Genomic DNA, 19,211 nt, shown 5'->3' on the forward strand with positions numbered 1-19,211 from the left:
ACTTGGAAAGGTGAGAGAGAACTAGGAGGTTCGGTTTATAACTTCAAAATTTGTGAAAATTCTATCCTCTGAGCCCCCAGTATCAACACAAGAAAGCAGCAGAGCTGTCTGGGATCTCAGAGATGCTGCAGCCCCCCACCCCCACCTCCCACCCGAGTATGTAGCTGGGGACACCAAGGGCTTAGAGAGAAGTGACTTGCCCAGGCTGTCTCAGTGACTAAGCCAGGCCAAGAACCCAGGTCTCTTAACCTTAATTTTGTGTCCATACCAGGAAGAGACCCATTCACTCTCTGGTTCCTGGCCTGGATCACTTACTACCCTGACCCTCTCCCCAGCTGTTCTTATACCACGCACTGCTGGGGTGTCCCAGTATACCCGTGCTCTATTCATACAGCCTGGCACTTCCTGGGAAATAGAAGGTACACGCTGGTATTCATGATCCCTTTGTCTCATGGTCCCTTTTCTCTTTCCTAGACTACACTTTTGCCATGTACCCACCATCCATGATTGCCACAGGCAGCATCGGAGCTGCAGTGCAAGGCCTGGGTGCCTGCTCCACGTCTGGGGACGAGCTCACAGAGCTGCTGGCAGGGATCACAGGCACTGAAGTGGTGAGTGCTGGGCAGCTGGGCAAATGGCCTCAGCTCACGAGGTAGCACTTTCCCCTGAGCTTCCAGCAGAGGGTGCTGTGGACCACTCCCAACCTGGTCTCCACTCCAGGTTTCAAGTGCCCCACCTTTGCGGCTTCTGTGGTCTTTTATCTCCTGCCTTGGTCTGGAGAAGAGCAAGTGCTGCGGGTGGGCCGAAAGGCACTGCCCCTGGGTACCCTTTCCTTGCCGAGCAGTATGCAGGAGTGGGGGTGGGGGGTTCGGTGTCAGATGTCAGGCCCTCTCACACCCTCTTGCCACATCCTCTTGCCAGTTTCTGAGAACTGAAGGCTGATTCCTGGGGTTGGGCTGTGGCCTAACCTTCCCAGACTTCCCTGTGTTGGGAGGTGTCCTCCTGTACCTGCTGGCAGATGCTGGTGGAGGACGGGAAGCGGGGTGGGAAGCGGGCCTTCCTCACCACTCCCCCTTGTCCCCAGGACTGCCTGCGAGCCTGTCAGGAGCAGATTGAAGCTGCCCTCAGGGAGAGCCTCAGGGAAGCCGCCCAGACCTCTCCCAGCCCAGCACCCAAAGCCCCCAGGGGCTCCAGCAGCCAGGGGCCCAGCCAGACCAGCACTCCCACAGACGTCACGGCCATCCACCTGTAGCCCTGGAGAGGCCCCGAGTGGCTGCTGACAGCAGGAGGGGACCTTGTCACCCCCCTCCCTGGCCGCAGGAATGGAATCATGCCACAGTTGAAGCCTGAGGGGGCTCCTTCCCCTTGCCCCTCACCAGCCAGAGGGGTCAGGTCCTACCTAACCCTGCAGTGTGCACTAAGGGGCCTGGCCGGCCACGGCTGGGGGCCAGTCCGGCTCCTCCTCCTGCCTGCATCCAGCCAGTGACATTGAGGTGTAATACATGTACCAGCATTCCTTTCTAGGGGCTCCCTTATCTCTGGGGCTCTCAACTGCCAAAACTGAACCCAAGCCTCTGGCAGAGAAAGCTCGGAGTCCTAACCACTGGACCGCCAGGGGATTCCCTAATTACTGCATTTGGATTGGGATCTTTCTGAAGCAGCCTCGGATGTTCTAGTTACACATTAGGGGCAAGAGTGGACATCCCTCTCCAAGCACTTGGAGGCCCTGCATAATCCTAGCTACTCTAGGAGGGGCCCCGGCCACCGTCCAGGGGCAGGAACCAACCTCCTTGCTTTGCTTTCTGCTCAGCTTCTCCTGTGTGATTGGGGGGAGGGGGGTGTCAGTGCATAAGGAAGTTGATTTAATTTATTAATTACTTTGAGTACAACTGTATGAGGGTGTGGTGGGGCCCTTCTCCCCCCGCCACAGGGGTGGTAACCCTGGTGGTTGCTGTATTCCTCCCCTCTGCTACTTGCTAGAGGATCTTTGTGGCCAAGGAGCTGCTATGCCTGGAGTGGGGCCATACCCTCCTCTCCCTTTGGCCCTCTGCCCCATCCTCCAGGAGCAGGGGGCGTTGCAGAATGAAGCAGGGGATGACCTGGTGATGACCAAGCCCCCTGTCCAGAGAGGGAGGCAGGCCCTGTTAACACAGGTCTTTCCTGAGGCCACAAGGTCCAGGCTGGTGGCTGAGGACCATCATGCTACCTTTATAATAAAGTTTCTAGAATAAAACTGACTTTGGCTTCTTGGATTAGAGGGCAGTCTGTGGGAAAGCCTATTTCTAGACTGCATGGGGTAAAAGAGGACAGAAATCAATGTCTGGAGCAGGAGTCGTCCCACCTTTTCTGTCTTGGGCCAGAGCAGACACTTCAGGCTTTGTGGGCCATGTGGCTTCTGCCTGTGTTATCCGAAGTTCTGCTGTAGAACCTGATGTGCACATTTCTAAAAAGCACTGCACTATGCAAAACTGCACAATTAAGGCCACATGGCTTATGGGGGAAAATGGGGCCTGAAGCACAATACTCACATACTTAATGAAAGACACTTTTCTAAGATGGTGTTTTTACACATTAAATGGCTAAGAAACACATACTGTAATAAATATGGCCCTTTATCTTGAAAAACAAACACCTGAAGTTGGCTGTGGAAGCAGAGGTCGGAAGGATGTGGAAGGCACGTTGTGACACCAGATGTGGGTGTGGTGCCAATGCAGAAGGTGAGCTGGAGGCGTTGGCACAGGGCTGGGCATGTGCGTTTTGTGTGTCATCTGGCTTGGCTCTGTGGGGGTAGTTTTTTGCTTTCATCTAGTGTCTCAAGACAAAACTATATAAATGAAATTTGCTTTATGACCAAATAGAGTCATTAGGTTGGAACAAACTCATATTTGCAAAAGCAAGTAACAGGGTTCTAGCCAGGCTGCACTGGTCTCTGCTGCAGGGGCAGTGAGAGTAGTCGCAGGACATGGAAGTGGATGGATGTGGCTGTGTCCCAATAAAACTTTATTTTAGGGACACTGAAACTTAAATTTCATATAATCTTCACCTATCACAAAATACTGCTGTTTTTTCTCTGCCTCCCCCACCAACCATTTAAAATGTAAAAAATCATTTTTCTCTCACGGACTGTAAGAAAACAGGCATACACAACCCTGATTTGCCAACCCCTGGTTGAACGCTTTCATTGGCTAAGAAAGTCAGAAAGGGAACTGGTCTGGTGGTGACCCTGGGTCTGACCTTTCTCATCCTGAATTTCCACCTTCCTCTAGGTGCTTTCTTCTAGCTCTTGCAACCAATCTGAGACCTTCTCTTGTTTGAACAACCTCCTGGTTGCTGGTATTCTCCCCAAGTAGTTTGTGTCAGGGGAAGGCAAAGGCTGTGCCCTCTAGGGGCTGGCAAGGTGGGTACAGCCTAGAGAAGAAGAATAAGGTGGGGCAAGTGCGTGGCTCCCATGTAAATAGGTAAGAATCCACTGCTACGCATGAGGGGAAAGCAGTGCCTGCCTCCAGCGAAGCAGTGCTTGCTTCCAGCGAAACAGAATAGCAAAGATCTCCATCCATCACATCAAAACACTGAGGTTCAATAAATACCTGCCTTTTGTCTTTATCCACCTCCCGGTGACCTGACACCAGCCTGAGAGGAAGTACCCATTCCAACCCTAGCTGGAAGTGCTGGGCTGTGGGACCTCAAGTCAGGTCTCAGAACTGAGCAGAGATGCAGGCCTAGAACGCAAGAGGGAACCAGCCCTACTCAGGTCCCCCTGTTGAGAACTGGGGAGTCAGAGGCCGGCGACCTGTCTTGGCCCTGATCCGGGTCTTCAGCTGTCAAGGCTCGGAATCACCTCCAGTCACCAGCAGGGATCCTGGAGCCCTTCCACGCTCCGCAGACCCGGACGAGCACTGCGTCCTCACTCCATGGTGACAGGAACATCTTCTACATCTCGGGGGACGGCACTCTGCAACTCGCGCCTGATCTCTGGGGACAGCTGGGGGTGGGGCTGCAGCCGGAGCAGTTCCAGGAGGGCCTCCTTCTGCTCCGTGGCCAGGTCGGCCTTGTAGCGCTGGACCAAAGTCAGGAGGCACTGGTGCCAGAGCACGGGCAGCTTGCGCTTCTCTGTCCGGAAGCCCAGGAAGTGGAAGACCAGGGCGTCCAGCACTCGGTAGGGCAGCGCGTACTTCTTGTCCAGCAGCAGCCGCAGGAAGATGCTGTTGGCCCCACTGTACTCCATCTCTGCAATTTTCAGCATGGCCGCACTAGTGGGGAAGGGAGGCAGGGAAACGCTGGGGGAAAGCTGCTCCTTACCCCGGCCCCGCCACGGGGTCTAAACTGTGCTGTCCCTAAAGGAAAATCTCTGCATTCTTCTCCCCTCCTCTCACTCCGTCGACCTGTTACCCGGGCTACGCTGACTCACGCCAAATACCCTCGTCTGGCTCAGACTGCTTCTGTCTCAGAGTGTGTCCAAATGTCTCTGCCCCAACCTACTTTCTTCCTGCGTTCCCCCCTCTCTCATTCATTCAACTCTTTACTGAGCACCTAGCATGGGCCAGGCCCTGGGACCTTGTTCCCACGGGACTGACAATCTTGAGTTATCATATACCCATCGACTTAACTGCAAACCCAAGGGCTTATGCTTGACTCCTTCCCCACGTGTCCCCACCCCGCCCCAAGTCCTGGGACTCTGCTGTCGAGATGGGTCAATCTATGGTCCTGCACAGCCCGCAACACTACCTGGAGTGCAGCACGGGGATGGAGCACTTGGTGATGATGCTGCCCACGATGATGGCTTCCCGGAGGGTACAGGTGCCCGACTCGCACAGCGGGATCAGGATGCCTGGGGAGGGGCAGAGGGGCACGGTCACTAGCAGTCCGGAGTGAGAGAAAGGAGGTCCTGCAAGAGCTCTGGCCCTGCCCTTTCTTAATCGCCTCCTGGGTCCCCACCTTTAAACCAGGCTCCAGGTTTGAACAGGGCCTTCTTCAGGGCCATGTAGAGGTGGAAGTTGAGTCGTTTGTACTCAGCGATGTCATCTCGTACCCGGGGGAGCAGAACCAGGTTATAGAAGCGCTGGGCCATCCGTTCCTTTAGGTTAGAGGCAAAAATCCTAGTGGTTTTGGAAAGGAGGAGGAAGATCCCAGGTCAGTTCAAAGAGCTGGCCCTTCAAATATCACTGCGGATGATATTTGCATGCAAGAGATCTGAGGGTCCGGGGAGGGAGCTGGGTGAGTGCAGCACCCAGGTCAGATTAGAGAGGGAACAGGAGGGGCTGCAAGATGTACCTGAATGGGGATGAACACTGTCTGTCTTCAGGCGAGCCAGAGCTCTGCAGACAGACAGGAACCAGCTGTTCACCTTCCCCTCCCTATCAGGGGTCCGCTGTACCCTGCTGTGACCAGGGACCTGCACACGCCTGGGGAGCCACAGACTTTTGAGGCCACCCTGACACTGCAGGGTTGTGTCCCTGTAGTTAGGCGCCTCTCCCCTAGAAATTCATCACAGGACGTTCTTAACAGGACCTTGGCCCCAGAATAGGAAACAGGAAAAGCTGGGGAAGTGATGCCATAAAGGAGCACAAGAGAGCTCTGGGAGGGAATGTAACGACAAAGAGAGGTAAAGCCTGTCCTTCCCACACCCAGCCCGCCCTACAGACCCAAGGCTGCCCCACTCCCATCAGCTCTACCTTGTGGCCTGGTACATGGCAGCAGCGGTCCAGGCCTCAGGCTCCGTGACGTAGAGGATCTGCTCCCAGTTGGAGAGGGCAGGGATGATCTTAAATGCCTTGGGCAGTTTCCCACTGCGGTACTTAGACAACACCTGCGCAGGAGGGAATAGAACCATCCTTGTCGCTGCTTGTCAGGCACCCATCTGAGTTCCTCGCGTCCATTACCTCACTCAGTCCTCACAACCATCCTGTAAGGAGGTTCTAGTATCATCCTCATTTTTCAGTGCAGAATTGAGCCTAGAGTCATAAGCGGGGAGAGGGTCCCCGAGCCTGCCCTCGGGCCTACAAGAGATGGGGCCCCCAGAGCCCTGGTGGGGGTGTCCTGTCATGGCTCTCCTCTCAGTCCTTACCTCCCGAACCCCTCTGTAGACCTCTAGGACGCGGGGGTCCAGCTGGGGCACAGGGAAGCCTGAGACCTCGGACATGACCGTTTCGACTTCCGTCTGCTTCTCAGTTAACTTCTCCATGATGATGTCAGCCAGGGTGCGCCTGGGGGAACAGGAGGGAGGGGGCGGCAGGGCCGCGCTCTCAGTCTGGGGAGCTCTGGACACCCCACGCCATCTCTCGAGAGCCCTGATAAACTTGCAACATTGCTGGGATGTGTGACCTCGGTCCACGCTGGGCCTACCCACCCAGCAAAGAATCCCCGCAGAGCACAAAGGACCAGGCAGTCATTCAGCTGAGGATGGAGCTTTGAGTTGCATGGAGGGGAGGAACCTGGGCTCTGAAGGCGACTGCTGGGTTCAGGTCGTGGCTCCTCCGCTCCCTCTGTGACCTTGGGCAGGCTACTCTGCCTCTCTAAGCCTCAGCTCCCTCCCCTATAAAACAGGGATGATACCATACCTACCTGCATAAAGTTAACACATGGAGTAAAACCCTTCTCTGACCTCTTCAGAGTGCCAGACACACCTCAGTGATACACCGAGATTTCTGGGAGCTGGGATCATTAGGAAGAGAGCATGACATACCCCCTCTCCTGTTTCAATTTATTAAAATTGATGGGGAGAGGTCCAAGATGAATGATCAGTTTATCCCAGCCTCCTTACACACAGGCTGTGATGATTCAGAATTATCATTACATTGGGCTTCAGTATGATAAGGGCATCTTCAGGGGCTGCTGAAGTCTATACACAAACCACTCCTGTCTTTGGAGGGCAGGACTTCCGAGATGTCCCCTTCCACCACAGCACTTAAAGCAATGTTTGGCAGAAGCCAGACATTCCCTTGTACCATCTATGCGACAGACATGGTAACCAAAAGGCAGAGGGGTCAGTAACCCACCCACGGTCTAGAGTGGGGGAAAGAGTCAAAGCCTGGTCTTTCAAGGTCTGAAGGCCAGGTACCTTACAGTATATGCGTGCCCCCCAGCTAAGCGGCCTCTGACTGCTGAGTCCATGTGGGTCTAGCCGGCTCTCTGCAGACACCGGCTGCCACCCCTCAAGACTGTCAGGAGACCCTGTTCCTAGCCGTTTTACTCTTCTGTTGAAAACCATCCCGCCAAGCTCGTCAGAATGAGCCGCCAAAGTAGAGGGACAGGCGCAAGTGAGACCCTGAGAGGCTCTCTGGAGAGACCAGCACACGTTCTGTGATATCCACCTCGGATCCTGGGCGGCAAGCTGGGAAAGGGACTCATGCTTTCACGGCTCAAATACATGGCCGCGGAACTTGCTGTTCAGACCCCGTCTTTCATAGCGTTAATAGCGCCGATACTAGTATACTAATGATGCTAGCGTGTGTGAACCCACAAACAACCTGAGGAACCAAGAACAGTGTCATCACAGCATCAGAATGAACTGGTTGAGGGCCCTCATTGGAGGCACCTCTCTCCTGGGCCAAAACCCTGGGCTCCGGAGCCTGACCATAGGAGCTTAAAAACCTGCATGTTTTTGATCCAGCATAGTGGTTCTAATTTGTTCTCATCTGGGGGATGATTCTGTCCTTTAGGGGACATCTGACAGCATCTGGTGATATTTCTGGTTATCACAGAGTCGGGGAAGGGGTCATTACTGCTGTCCAGTGGGTACAGGTCAGGCATGCTGTTTAATAGCCTACACTGCACAGGACAGCCTCCACAGAAGAGAACTATCCAGCCTCAAATGCCAGTGGTGCAAGGGCTGGAAAACCCTGGATAAAATGACAGTTAGGGTGTGAAAGAGATGTGGCCAAAGAAACTGAGCCTACTGCTAAGAAAGCTGAGCATACCAAGACCAAATGCAATGGAGTGGACCGCCCAGAGACAGAATAAGGCCTTGCAGCGACGTCACTAGGCAATCCAGGCAGTTCTAAGACGGGTGGACAGAGCAGGGGAGCTATCTTGAGTCTGCATCACTCTCATTCAGAGCAGTCCTCAGAGGGTGCGCCGCTTTTGTCAAAGTGGCTCCCCAAACTGGCAATGAATGCTCAGGCCCTTCCCAGAGATGGGGACTCAAAACTCTGCCAGAGCATACGCTTCTCTGCATCTCATCTTTCTTTCCTACGTAGTTGCTGCTAGGACCTGCTCTCCCAAATCCCAGGCTGTGCCAGCCCTACCTGGCAGGAGGGTTCTTGTTCATGAACATCTCAATGGCACGCTCATCCTCAGGGTCCACGACCACCTCCGCCTGATAGCCCGGCCCTGCCATTGTGGCAGCCTTCTCCAGGGTGGGCCACTCCTCGTCATCTGATCCATCCTGTGGCACTCCTGGACCTGGAAGAGGGAGATGAAATGGGTGAGCAAGGCCAAGCAGTGGGTGAGGAATTCAGAGGTCAACTCAACTTTAACCATTATGGATATGGTCCGGGCCTCACACGCTTGTAATAAATGCACACTACCTTCCAGACCCCAGGGGCGTGCAATCCTGCTTGAGAACCAAAATGTACACATGTGAACCAATGAGACAGTGATAGCTGTAAACGAGAGCAAACACACTAAACTGTTACATAACATAGGTAACCACCATGACCGTTAAGGAGTAGGTACTATTATTATACCCGGTTTCAGATGGGGATGCTGAAGCACAGAAAAGTTGACTGACTTGCCTACTGCAGGCAGTCTGGGTCTAGATCATACACTCACCACCTCTCTCTTACATGCGTGGCAGGGCTTGATTAGTGTCAAAATGAGTGGCAGAGACGATGTATACCACAGGCACTCAGAAGAGACGATGGATGCGAAGGATGCCTAGGCTCTGGATGGGCAGTATGGGAACTGGAGGAGTGCGTTCTAGACCTCGGTAACACTGGCAGGAGGGCTTGTTGGGAAGCCCAAGAGTGCCTGCTAGGAATTCTCTGGTGGTCTAGTGGTTTGGACTCCATGCTTTCACTGCAGGAAGTGAGAAGTACAATCCGTGCCATGGTTGGGGAACTAAGATCCCACATGGCCTGAGGTGCAGCACACACACATACACAAAACCCCCAGAGATACTGTGTGATAAAAGTTAAATAAAGGGGGAGGGTTGCACGTACCAGATGTTCTGTCTCCACATGCTAACAACTCCCAAATCTGTACCCGTAGGGTTACAATCTCTTTGCTCCAGACCCTACCGCCAGCTGCCTCTTGTACAGCTTGTTCATGGATGACCCCCAGGCACTTCAATCTTGGTCTGTCACTCCCGACCCACCTAGGTCTATTCTCCGTGTTCCACGTCTAAGTAAATGGAACCACCATCCAGTCAATGCTAACCCGGAACCTAGGCAGCAGGCCTGCCTTGCCCACTGCCCCCCACTCTCAACACCCAACCAACTACCAAGTCCTTTTCCACTGAACCTCACACAATCTCTCGCAAAGCTTTCACAGCCCTGTCAAAGCCTAGGTCAGTATCATCTCTTGTCTAGATAATTCCAACAGTCCCCTAACTGGTCTCTTTAGTCTCTATTCGCTTCCCGCTCTTCAGGGCAGCCACTGAGACTTTTGTAACCACCATTCAGCAAACGCTGACAGTGCCTACTACATGTGAGGCACTGTTCTGGGTGCCAGAAATATATCAGCAAACAAGAGAAAAACATTTTGCTCTTACAGAACTTATGTTCTAATGGAGAACGCAGACAATGAACTAATACGATGTACTTTATGTTAAAAAAACACAAATGCCATGACAAAGAAATACAGCAGAGTAGAGAAGTTGTGATGTGGAGACAGGGGTGATGTGTTGCAGTTTTTAATGGGGTGGTCAGGATAGGCCTCTCTGAGCAGGTGAAGAATTAAGGGAGGAAACCAACAGGAGTACGAGGACAGAAGGACCTGCCAGGGTGAAGGCCCTGACTTGCCATGTTTAAGGAGCAATGAAGCCTATATGGATGGACTTGAGTTGATGACACCATCCAACCATTGCATCCTCTCTCGTCCCCTTCTCCTCCTGCATTCAATCTTTCCCAGCATCAGTCTTTTCCAGTCAGTCAGCTCTTCGCATCAGGTGGCCAAAGTATTGGAGCTTCAGCTTCAGCACCAGTCCTTCCAATGAATATTCAGGACTGATCTCTTTTAGAACTGGCTGGTTTGATCCAGATGGAGAGAAGAGGGCAAAGGGAAAGGAGCAGGAGAGGTCAGACTGACAACAGGTACAGATCATATAGGTCTCTGTAGATCAGGTAATCCTGAGTTGCCGAGTGGAGAGCAGACTGTGGCAGATAACGGGAGTCTCGGTAAGAGGCTACTGCAGTCATCCAGGTGAGAGATCACTGTGGTTTGAACAGGATGGTGTTCCAAGATGGTGCCAACTGATCTGATTCTGGATATATTTTTAAGGCAGAGTCAACAGGACTTCCTAATTGATTGGATATGGAGCGAGAAAGAGACAAGTCTAGAGTTTTCTGCCTGGAGCAAATGGAAGGACATCATGTCATTAATTGAGATGAAGTAGATTGGGAGTGGAGCAGGTTTGGCAAGATGGTCAGGATTTCTGTTCTGGACAGGCTAAATCTGAGATGTTTCTTAGACTTCAAATTGGAGAAGCTAAAGAGAGAGCTGAAATATAAGACTTTGGGTTTCATGGAAGAGATCGAGGCTGGAATATGAACTTGGAAGCAGCTACCAAACAGACAGTATTTAAATCTTGACTCTGATGACAGCACCAGGGAAGTCATCAGAGGTGAACAGACTAGCTCCAAGGATGCAACGCTGTGGCACTACAGGAAGAAGCTGGCAACAAACGAGAAGTCAGCAAAGGGAGCTCCCTGGTGGCCTAGTGTAAGGATTCTGGGCTTTCACTGCCGGGGCTCAGGGTTCAATCCCTGGTGGGGGAACTGAGATCCCATCAGCAGGCGTCGGGAGGGGAGGAATAGGAGCCAGCAAAGGATACTGAGAGGTGCGTGCGTGTACTCAGTCGTGTCTGACTCTTTGTGACCCTGTGGACTTTTCCTGACTGTAGCCTGTCAGGCTCCCCTGTCCATGGGATTCTCCAAGAATACTGGAGTGGGTTGCCATTTCCTTCTCCAGGGGATCTTCCTGGCTCAGGGGTTGAACCAACATCTCTTGCATTGGCAGGTGGGTTCCACCACCTGGGAAGCCCACTGAGGTGAAAAACTAGCAAAACAGGGATGTGATGTCTTAGAAGCAGAGTAAAGATACTGTAGCAAGGAGGCTAGTGTTTGTGAATGGTGCTGCTGCTGCTAAGTCGCTTCAGTCGTGTCCGACTCTGTGCAACCCCACAGACGGCAGCCCACCAGGCTCCCCCACCCCTGGGATTCTCCAGGCAAGAACACTGGACTGGGTTGCCATTTCCTTGTCCAATGCATGAAAGTGAAAAGTGAAAGTGAAGTCGCTCAGCCGTGTCCGACTCAAGGACCCAATGGACTGCAGCCCACCAGGCTCCCCCACCCCTGGGATTCTCCAGGCAAGAACACTGGACTGGGTTGCCATTTCCTTGTCCAATGCATGAAAGTGAAAAGTGAAAGTGAAGTCGCTCAGCCGTGTCAGGCTCTTAGCGACCCCATGGACTGCAGCCCACCAGGCTCCTCCGTCCATGGGATTTTCCAGGCAGGAGTACTGGAGTGGGCTGTCATTGCCTTCTCCGTTTGTGAACGCTGCTCACAGACAAATGAAAGATGAGTGTTGAGAAATGGATTAAGCAACTTTGAGGTCAACACTCTCAGAGTAATAACGAGAAAAATCACCATCTTTTAAATAATCTCGCTCCCTTTCTAGTCCTGAAACAATATTGTTCTTTGTGCTCAGAGCACTCCCTACTTTTCAGTTCTCAGCACAACGGTCATGCAACCTGGGAAACCTGACTCCCAAGACTAATGCTATTGTTGTCAGAGAAGCTATACTTTATCACGAGTGCATTATTCTAATTGCTTACTTAATTCTCTCTCTCGGGCTACACTGGAAGATCCTGACGTTAGGTATACCTTTACCCTGTTTACAATTTTTTACCTAAACCATCTAAACTCCTAGCACGGCGGGATGTGCGTAGTAGACATTCCATGATTACTTACAAAACACGTAAATAAATGCCAGGAGAACTTAGCGGCGTGAGTAACCACTTCCTGCTGGCCTAACCTCGGTGATGCCTATAAGAGTGCCACTCTAAGGAATGGGCGTGGAGGGCTCCGGCAACCCTCAATCTGCCCCAGAGCTGAGTCTCCCAACCCCATTACCCTTGCCAAGGGCCTCAGTTTTTTTTTTTTTTTTTTTAAATTCCAAGTTATTCCCCTGCCAGACACCTTTCAGCCGTTCGCCCCAGCTACCCACCCTCCTCCTCGTACCCCATCCCCCCCACTCACCCAGCCGCGTGGTGCGCTCCCGCGGCACCGCGGGCCTGTCCCCGCTCCCATGCTCGGCCTCGAGCTCCTCTTGCTGCTGCCGCGCTTGCTGCAAAATCCGTCGGGTCAGCCGGGGCCCCACGTACTCTTCCTCCTCGTCTCCGGTTCCGCGACCCCGCCGTTTTTCTCGGGCTCCTGCCCGCACCGCGTCCCCAGCCAAGATCTGCTCGGCCAGCGGCGCATGCTTCTCCTGACCCCCGGCCGCGCGGGCCGCCTTAAACTTGGGCATTTTTCTAGAAAACCAAGCCGTGAAGTTTCCCACGTGGGTATGGAGGAAAAAAAGGCCCCCAGTGCGCTTGCGCGGTAAACACCCAGCGCCCAAGAGCCCACCGGAGCTCACAGCGCCCCCTCGCGTCTGGAGGCCGGGTGTGCCAGAAGCCCCGTCCCACCCCCCCAAAAAGAGCTCACGGGTCCTGGAGCTGGGTCCTCCCGAATTTAACGTTGTCTTTTCTGAGTGGTTGTAGTCCGAGCTACACTTTCCTAGTTTCATGGATCTCGGTCCAGGGTGCCCAGGCGAATGGGAATTCCCTGAGCGGCGAACCAGGGGATCGGGGGCGGGGCGGAGTCGGGCAGTGACCTCACCGAAGGGCCTAGACACGCCCTTCCTCGTGAGCTTGTCGACTGGGCGCTGTGTTTTTACGTAAGTTCCGGAGCGCCTGCCTCCATCGGAGCTCGCTTTAGCGAGGTGGTTTCTCCTCGTGTGGGCTGCTGGAGCACACCGCATTTCAGTTGTTTGATCCTCCCATCCTCCTGGCCCGACACCATGGGAGTGACTTGGTAGGACTTCAGAGGACTTTGTGGGGCGGGGTTTGGGGACTTGAAGGCCCCTGGAGCCTCGAATATACCCGGGAGGAGGATCCCGACCAGGGTCCACAGTCCCCCGGGAAGATGAGCAAAATGTCCTCGGATTGTGTAAGTGAGGGGGCCACCGCGAGGGCTGCAGAATCTGCAGGCCCCTTTCCTCGGAGATTCGCCCCTTCTTCCTGGAAGGCGGCAGGAAAAAGGGTTTAAGAACCCGTTAATGATCCTGTACCTCCTTCCTTTTTACTTGGTACAATTTCTTGACCGAGAAGCCTGGGGTAGAACTTTAGGGTTGAAAGTAGTATGTCGGGACTCGGACCCGTCTGCAGGCAGGGCTTGGATGGGTAGGGGATAGGCAACAAGGAGATAGTGTCTTTTTTAGGTTTTTGCCTGCCCCTCCTTACAGCCACTAAATGCAGTTAGATCAGCATGTGTCTGGTTCTAGTTTTGGCCTTTGTAAGATCTTGAGTCTGGAGGGAAAAAAGGAGCTGTTGGGAATTAGGAGATAGGAATTACAGACACATCACCTTTTCAGGGTCTGTTTCCTATTCTGTATAATTACTGGTTGGTTTAGTTTCTATGGACTTATTTCTAACACGTTATAAGTCAGTGTGGCAGGGAAAGGTATGGGCTTAATTCTCTTCGAGTCATTTAGTTCCAAAATGCTAGATTTCAGAGCTTTAAAAAATATGTATCTTCAGCATCTCTCCCAGAGAGGGCTTAGAGGCCAGGTTATCTGAAGGCAATGGCTCTAGGCTTCTCATGTAAGAGCCTGTGGGAACTCCTGGTAGCCCAGGTCTTGCAGATTTGTCAGTGACTTGCACATTTGCTTCCTGAAGTTGGCATCATGAGCCTCCTTCAAAGTCCTGTAGTGTAAGAAGGGTGCGAAAAATGGGAATGAAAAGTTTGCTAGGGTCTTTCATGGCAGTCCAGTGGTTAACACTCCACGCTTCCACTGCAGGAGGCACCTTCTACTTCAGGGGGCATGGGTTCAGTCCCTGATTGGGGAATTAGATCCTGTATGCCTTGTGGCGCAACCAAAAAAAAAAAGCGTGCTGCAAAGAGGCGTGAAACCCTGGAAGTACCTGTTCTCTCAGGGCAGAAGGCAAGCAGGGAAAGGGCTCTCTCTTGGGATGCTTCTCAACTTTTTCAGGCTTCTAGGACTTCTGACCCCAGTAGCATCACCTTAGGGATTCTCTTATATTTCAAAATAAGGCACATCATCATCATTACTTGTTAGTACTTTTTCTGATGGAGATTAGAGACAGTTTTAGTAACAGTAGGACTCTATAGCTTCATTTAGTTGATTTTGGTTGATCATAAAGTAATGCAGTGTCCCCCAACATTCAGCCACATATGATTCTACTCAAGATTTTTAAATAGCCATGTAGCACTTGAAATATTAGTTATTAATGTCTTCTTTTAATTCTCTTTCTTTTCCTTAAAAGTATTTATAGCTGTATTCCTGGGGAAGCATTCTGGTAGAGTTAAGAGCATGGACGTGGAGCCAGCTTGCCTGGCTTTGACTCTCGGCCACACCACACCAAGCTGTGTGACCTTGTGCGAGTTATTCAACCCCTCTGTACTTTTCTTTCCTCACTGGTAACAAAGAGATAATTGTATATCTTATGGGGCTAATATGAGGATTCAAAGAGTTAGTTCATCGAAAGGTCTTTGGGCACTACCTGTCACATAGCTGGCCCTTGGTGATTGTTACCTGCCGCTCTGTAAAGGGGGAGCCAGTTTCCCTCACCATAGAAGGAAATCTTGGAAATGACTTTTTGTTTCGTTGTTTTGGTTAAATTCGTGTGCATGCTGTTTCCTTTCACGTCTGAGGATTAGAAATTTGAGGCTTGCTTTCTCTTTGGTCCCAGGAGCCTTAAAACTTTCTGCCTTGATGGAAATGTTCTGTATTAGCACTGCTCTCAGCCACTTGTGGCTGTCAAGCCTTGAAATGTGGGTTTTGCAGCTGAGGAGTTGAGGTTTTAATTTTTAATTCGTTTAAATGTAAATAGTCGCATGTGGCTTGTGGCTACTGTGCTGGACAGCTTGCATGCAAAGTGTTAAAGAGTGTAATAATAATTGGAATAATAATTCCAAGTTGAGGTTTTCTTCTTGATGTAGTCAAAACTGAAAGAAACGCAGAAGAAATCCCTTTCTCGTTGTATGACTCTGTGTTACTGAATGCTCAATCTATGTGCCACCTAAAATCTTCTCTTGAACGTTGGCATACTTGCCACACTCCGTCAACGGAGGTGCTCTAAACAGGAAGTTCAAAGCACTGGTATGTGTCCTGAGACCTGCTCTGGTTCTTAGTGGAGTTCTCAAGAGACTGTGGGCCTCTGTTTCCTTTTTAAACTGAGAAGGTTCGGTTTGATGGTGTCTGTGCACATACTGGCCCTGATGAGCTACGATTCTGCAGGCAAGTGAATGACTCATTGATTTTGGTCCTTTTCCTTCCAGTGTGTCTCAGATGCCCGTGGCCGAGGGCAAGAGCGTCCAGCAGACTGTCGAGCTCCTCACCCGGAAATTGGAGATGCTTGGAGCAGAGAAGCAAGGAACATTTTGTGTGGACTGTGAGACCTATCACACGGCTGCCTCTACCCTGGGCAGCCAAGGTCAGTGAGAGATGGGCCTGTGGGATGGCTGGAACCTGGTTTGGAGTTAATAGACATTCATGTTCATTGGAATCTTTCTGCTCATCTGCTGAGGGTGGTGTTCTTGGATATGTGGTATATGTGTTTCTGAATTCATTAATTTTTTCCTTCATCTCTTAGTCTGGGCCTGTGTTGTAGTCTTTTTGCACTTTTAAAGCACTTCTCATTTCTCAAAGTGTTGGTCACTAATTTTCTCAGAATCATCTGGGTTGCTTGTTAGAGGTGCAGGTTGGTGGTGTTCTTGGATATGTGGTATATGTGTTTCTGAATTCATTAATTTTTTCCTTCATCTCTTAGTCTGGGCCTGTGTTGTAGTCTTTTTGCACTTTTAAAGCACTTCTCATTTCTCAAAGTGTTGGTCACTAATTTTCTCAGAATCATCTGGGTTGCTTGTTAGAGGTGCAGGTTCCTGGCCCAGCTTACAGACTCACTGGTAATCAGTCATAATCTACATTATAGTAGATTTCACAGGTGATCTTTATGCACTCCAAAGTTTGAAAAAGTCTCCTTTTAAGCTCAGAAGCCTTTGTATATGATTCTGTTGGAGCTTTAGAGTTGGGGGAACTTTCTGTAGAAAAGCTTCCTGTTTCCCACACCTAGCCAGTGGCCTTGGCTACCACCTTAGCATAACCTTGATTGATGAATTAACTTTTGTTTAAATGTATTTCAAATTGAGATGCATTGTGGCTGGTGGTAGTAGGGAGGTAAAGAGGATCTCTGAATAGGAGTTAGGGAACCTAGGTTCTTTTAGTCTTGTCTCTTCAGTAACTTGACTTTGGATGGTTCCACAGCACAGTGAATAAGCCTAAATCATGGAGCCGGATAACGGAGTCCTGCCTGCCACAACTAACTGCATCCTTAGGTAATTCTGCAGTCTGTGACTGTTCCTGTGCCGGTCACTTGCCTATTTCCCCAGGGATTTATTCCCTGCCCTGCTCCTGTGAACTACATTTGCCTGGCCCCCATTTAGTTCCCTTTGGCCAGTGAAAGGCACTGGCAAAAATTGGAGAGAGGAGGAAAGAGAGAGACAGCCTCTCTCCCTGTCCCTCTGCCTTGGGCTGTGTGTCTTCCTTGGTTCTACCTCCTGTTAGGCAACCCTTGTTCCTGGCTCTCAGAACAGCACATCTGCCCTTTTTCCTTCCAGCCCTAGGGATGGTAGCAGCTCCCTGTGTTAACTAATCTTTGGGTGACCTCACCATTCCATTTGATTTTTCAGTTCTACCAACCCCTGTACTTCATTCCCTATATTAAACCCCCTCTAAAGAAACTTACCTGTGTGGGCTCTGTTTTTGCACCCTTCCCAGTACACATATCTGCAAAATGAAGATAATTCCAGTATTTATCTCCTAGTTAAATAAGTTCGTACACACAAAGCTCTTTGAACCAAGGTTGTCATGGAATAAATAGCTAATAAATGGTAGCTTAAGAGCTGTACTGAATTTCATGGTCATTGCAGTTGCAATGTTAGCATTTGTTTTGCCTGCAAAAGGCAGAATATAAGAATCAAAAGAGAGAACAGTTAGTAAAGCATTTGGAAAACAGAACGCTAGTATACAGATGTGGAGAAGGCAATGGCACCCCACTCCAGTACTCTTGCCTGGAGAATCCCGTGGACAGAGGAGCCTGGTGGGCTGCAGTCCATAGCTTAGCTAAGAGTCGGACACGACTGAAGTGACTTAGCAGCAGCAGTATACAGATATAAGATGACATGCTACTTCTGTGACACTCCCTGGCTTGGTCTCTGTTTTCCTGATCAGACCTTTGCTTTCAAGGAGCTACAGTCTAGTTGGAGAAACAGCAGGTTCTTGGTGGGCTGTGGGGTAGGATGGAAGGAGGTCAGGACCCCTAGATTAGAGTTCCAGTTCAGTCGCTTACCGGCTCTGTGCCTTTGAATCAGAAGTTCTCACACTGTCTAGCTTTAGCATCACCTAGAGGGAAGGCTTGTTATCACACAGATGGGTAGGTTCCCTTCTCCCCACCCCCGCAGAGTTTCTGACCCAGTGGCTGTGGGGTAGGGTGGAGAATATACATTTGTAACAGATTCCCAGGTAGTGATGTGGGTGCTGGCTGGTCAGGGACCAAAGCTTTTCAGAATTTTTTCAAGAGAATAAAAACACTTCCAGACTCCCATAATATGAGTTAAGTATCACAGTGAGTCTGCATGAGAACAGAATGACAGATCGGCTTTGGATGTCTTTATTGGAGGATTAAAATGTTTGGAACTGGACTTCCCAGGTGAAAGGTGTGAGTATGCAGTGGGCAGTTGGGAGGGTGTGGGGCGAGGCTGGTGCGGAGCCGATGGTGTCCAGGCAGTGGCAGCGCAGTGGAGGCCTGCAGAGGCCACACCACCCGCACTCGTCTCTGCACTCATTCCCATTGCTGCGCTCTCATCCCTGCCTGAATCCACCCACTTTGTATCCTACTTCAGGTCCTATTTTTTCCATGAAGGTTCTTCCAACTGACTCTTGCCACTTTGACCACTTCCTTCCCTGAGGTCTTTCCTTCCCTTCAAAGACTTCTGGTCTGTCATCAGGCAAACACTTTGGTTTCATGGTCTTCTAAAAAGTTTTCCACCTATCTTCAATGAAAGTGAAAGTCGCTTAGTCATGTCCGACTCTTTGCAACCCCATGGACTATACAGTTCATGGAATTCTCCAGGCCGGAATACTGGAGTGGGGAGTTGTTACTTTCTCCGGGTGATCTTCCCAGCCCAGAGACTGAACCCAGGTCTCCTGCATTGCAGGCAGATTCTTCACCAGCTGAGCCACAAGGGAAGTCCAAGAATACTGGAGTGGGTAGCCTATCCCTTCTCATCCCAATCCAGGAATCGAACAGGGGTCTCCTGCATTGCAGGCGGATTCTTTACCAACTGAGCTATCAGGGAAGGACAATGACAGTCTTCAGTGAGACTGTCAGCTTCTTGAGGCCAGGGGCTAAGTCCTCTACTTACATGCCTCTTCAGCCCTAGCACAGTGTTGGGGCTAGTTTAAGGACTTGGAAAACTCACTTCTCAGGGACTGGAGCCGGTAAGCTGAGATTTAAAACTGGATCTTCTGATCTAGATTCCAAGTTCTTTCTACTATGGTTGTACTGCACTGCTTGCTTCCTAAGTCAGCTAGATGTCTTAAAATTCTCCCAAGCCACCCCCTGCCCCCGCCCCCCATTGCCTTCAGGATGAAGACTAAACTTGGGCACAGAAGGCAAGGCTCAGGCCTCCTGTCCAGCCTCGTGTTCAGATTCTCCCCCGTGCTGCTTCTGTGGGGCCACTTCCTCTGTTTCAAAGAGGGTGGAGGCCAAG

At 51.1% G+C, this 19,211-nt stretch overlaps 3 protein-coding genes across 5 annotated transcripts in view; 2 read left to right on the forward strand and 1 right to left on the reverse strand.

Moving 5' to 3' along the window:
- CCND3 (cyclin D3) overlaps positions 1 to 2,237 on the forward strand; it is a 95,044-nt gene extending 92,807 nt beyond the window's left edge. For both annotated transcript variants that reach the window (XM_005696305.3, XM_018038733.1), the window contains exons 4-5: positions 475 to 611; positions 1,085 to 2,237. In XM_005696305.3, the coding sequence (XP_005696362.1) occupies positions 475 to 611; positions 1,085 to 1,252 (305 nt within the window). In that variant the 3' untranslated portion in view covers positions 1,253 to 2,237. The remainder of the gene's footprint in view (positions 1 to 474; positions 612 to 1,084) is intronic.
- On the reverse strand, positions 2,594 to 13,032 carry BYSL (bystin like). 2 transcript variants are annotated; one of them, XM_018038732.1, is made up of 8 exons: positions 12,864 to 13,022; positions 12,417 to 12,688; positions 8,244 to 8,400; positions 6,065 to 6,203; positions 5,673 to 5,806; positions 4,936 to 5,096; positions 4,726 to 4,828; positions 2,595 to 4,250 (listed from the first exon to the last, which is right to left on the reverse strand). In XM_018038732.1, the coding sequence occupies exons 2-8, from the start codon at positions 12,682 to 12,684 to the stop codon at positions 3,905 to 3,907; spliced, it is 1,308 nt and encodes a 435-aa protein (XP_017894221.1). In that variant the 5' UTR covers positions 12,685 to 12,688; positions 12,864 to 13,022; the 3' UTR covers positions 2,595 to 3,904. The 2 variants fall into 2 exon arrangements, with proteins under 2 accessions (XP_017894220.1, XP_017894221.1); XM_018038731.1 differs by having other exon boundaries at positions 2,594 to 4,250; positions 12,417 to 13,032.
- The window catches only part of MED20 (mediator complex subunit 20), a 73,896-nt gene continuing 67,785 nt past the window's right edge, over positions 13,101 to 19,211 (forward strand). Inside the window, exons 1-2 of the mRNA XM_013973778.2 lie at positions 13,101 to 13,232; positions 15,720 to 15,874. Of these exons, the coding sequence (XP_013829232.1) occupies positions 13,219 to 13,232; positions 15,720 to 15,874 (169 nt within the window). The 5' untranslated portion in view covers positions 13,101 to 13,218. The remainder of the gene's footprint in view (positions 13,233 to 15,719; positions 15,875 to 19,211) is intronic.

The sequence above is a fragment of the Capra hircus genome, chromosome 23 (assembly GCF_001704415.2).
Source record: "Capra hircus breed San Clemente chromosome 23, ASM170441v1, whole genome shotgun sequence".
Lineage (NCBI taxonomy): Eukaryota > Metazoa > Chordata > Mammalia > Artiodactyla > Bovidae > Capra > Capra hircus.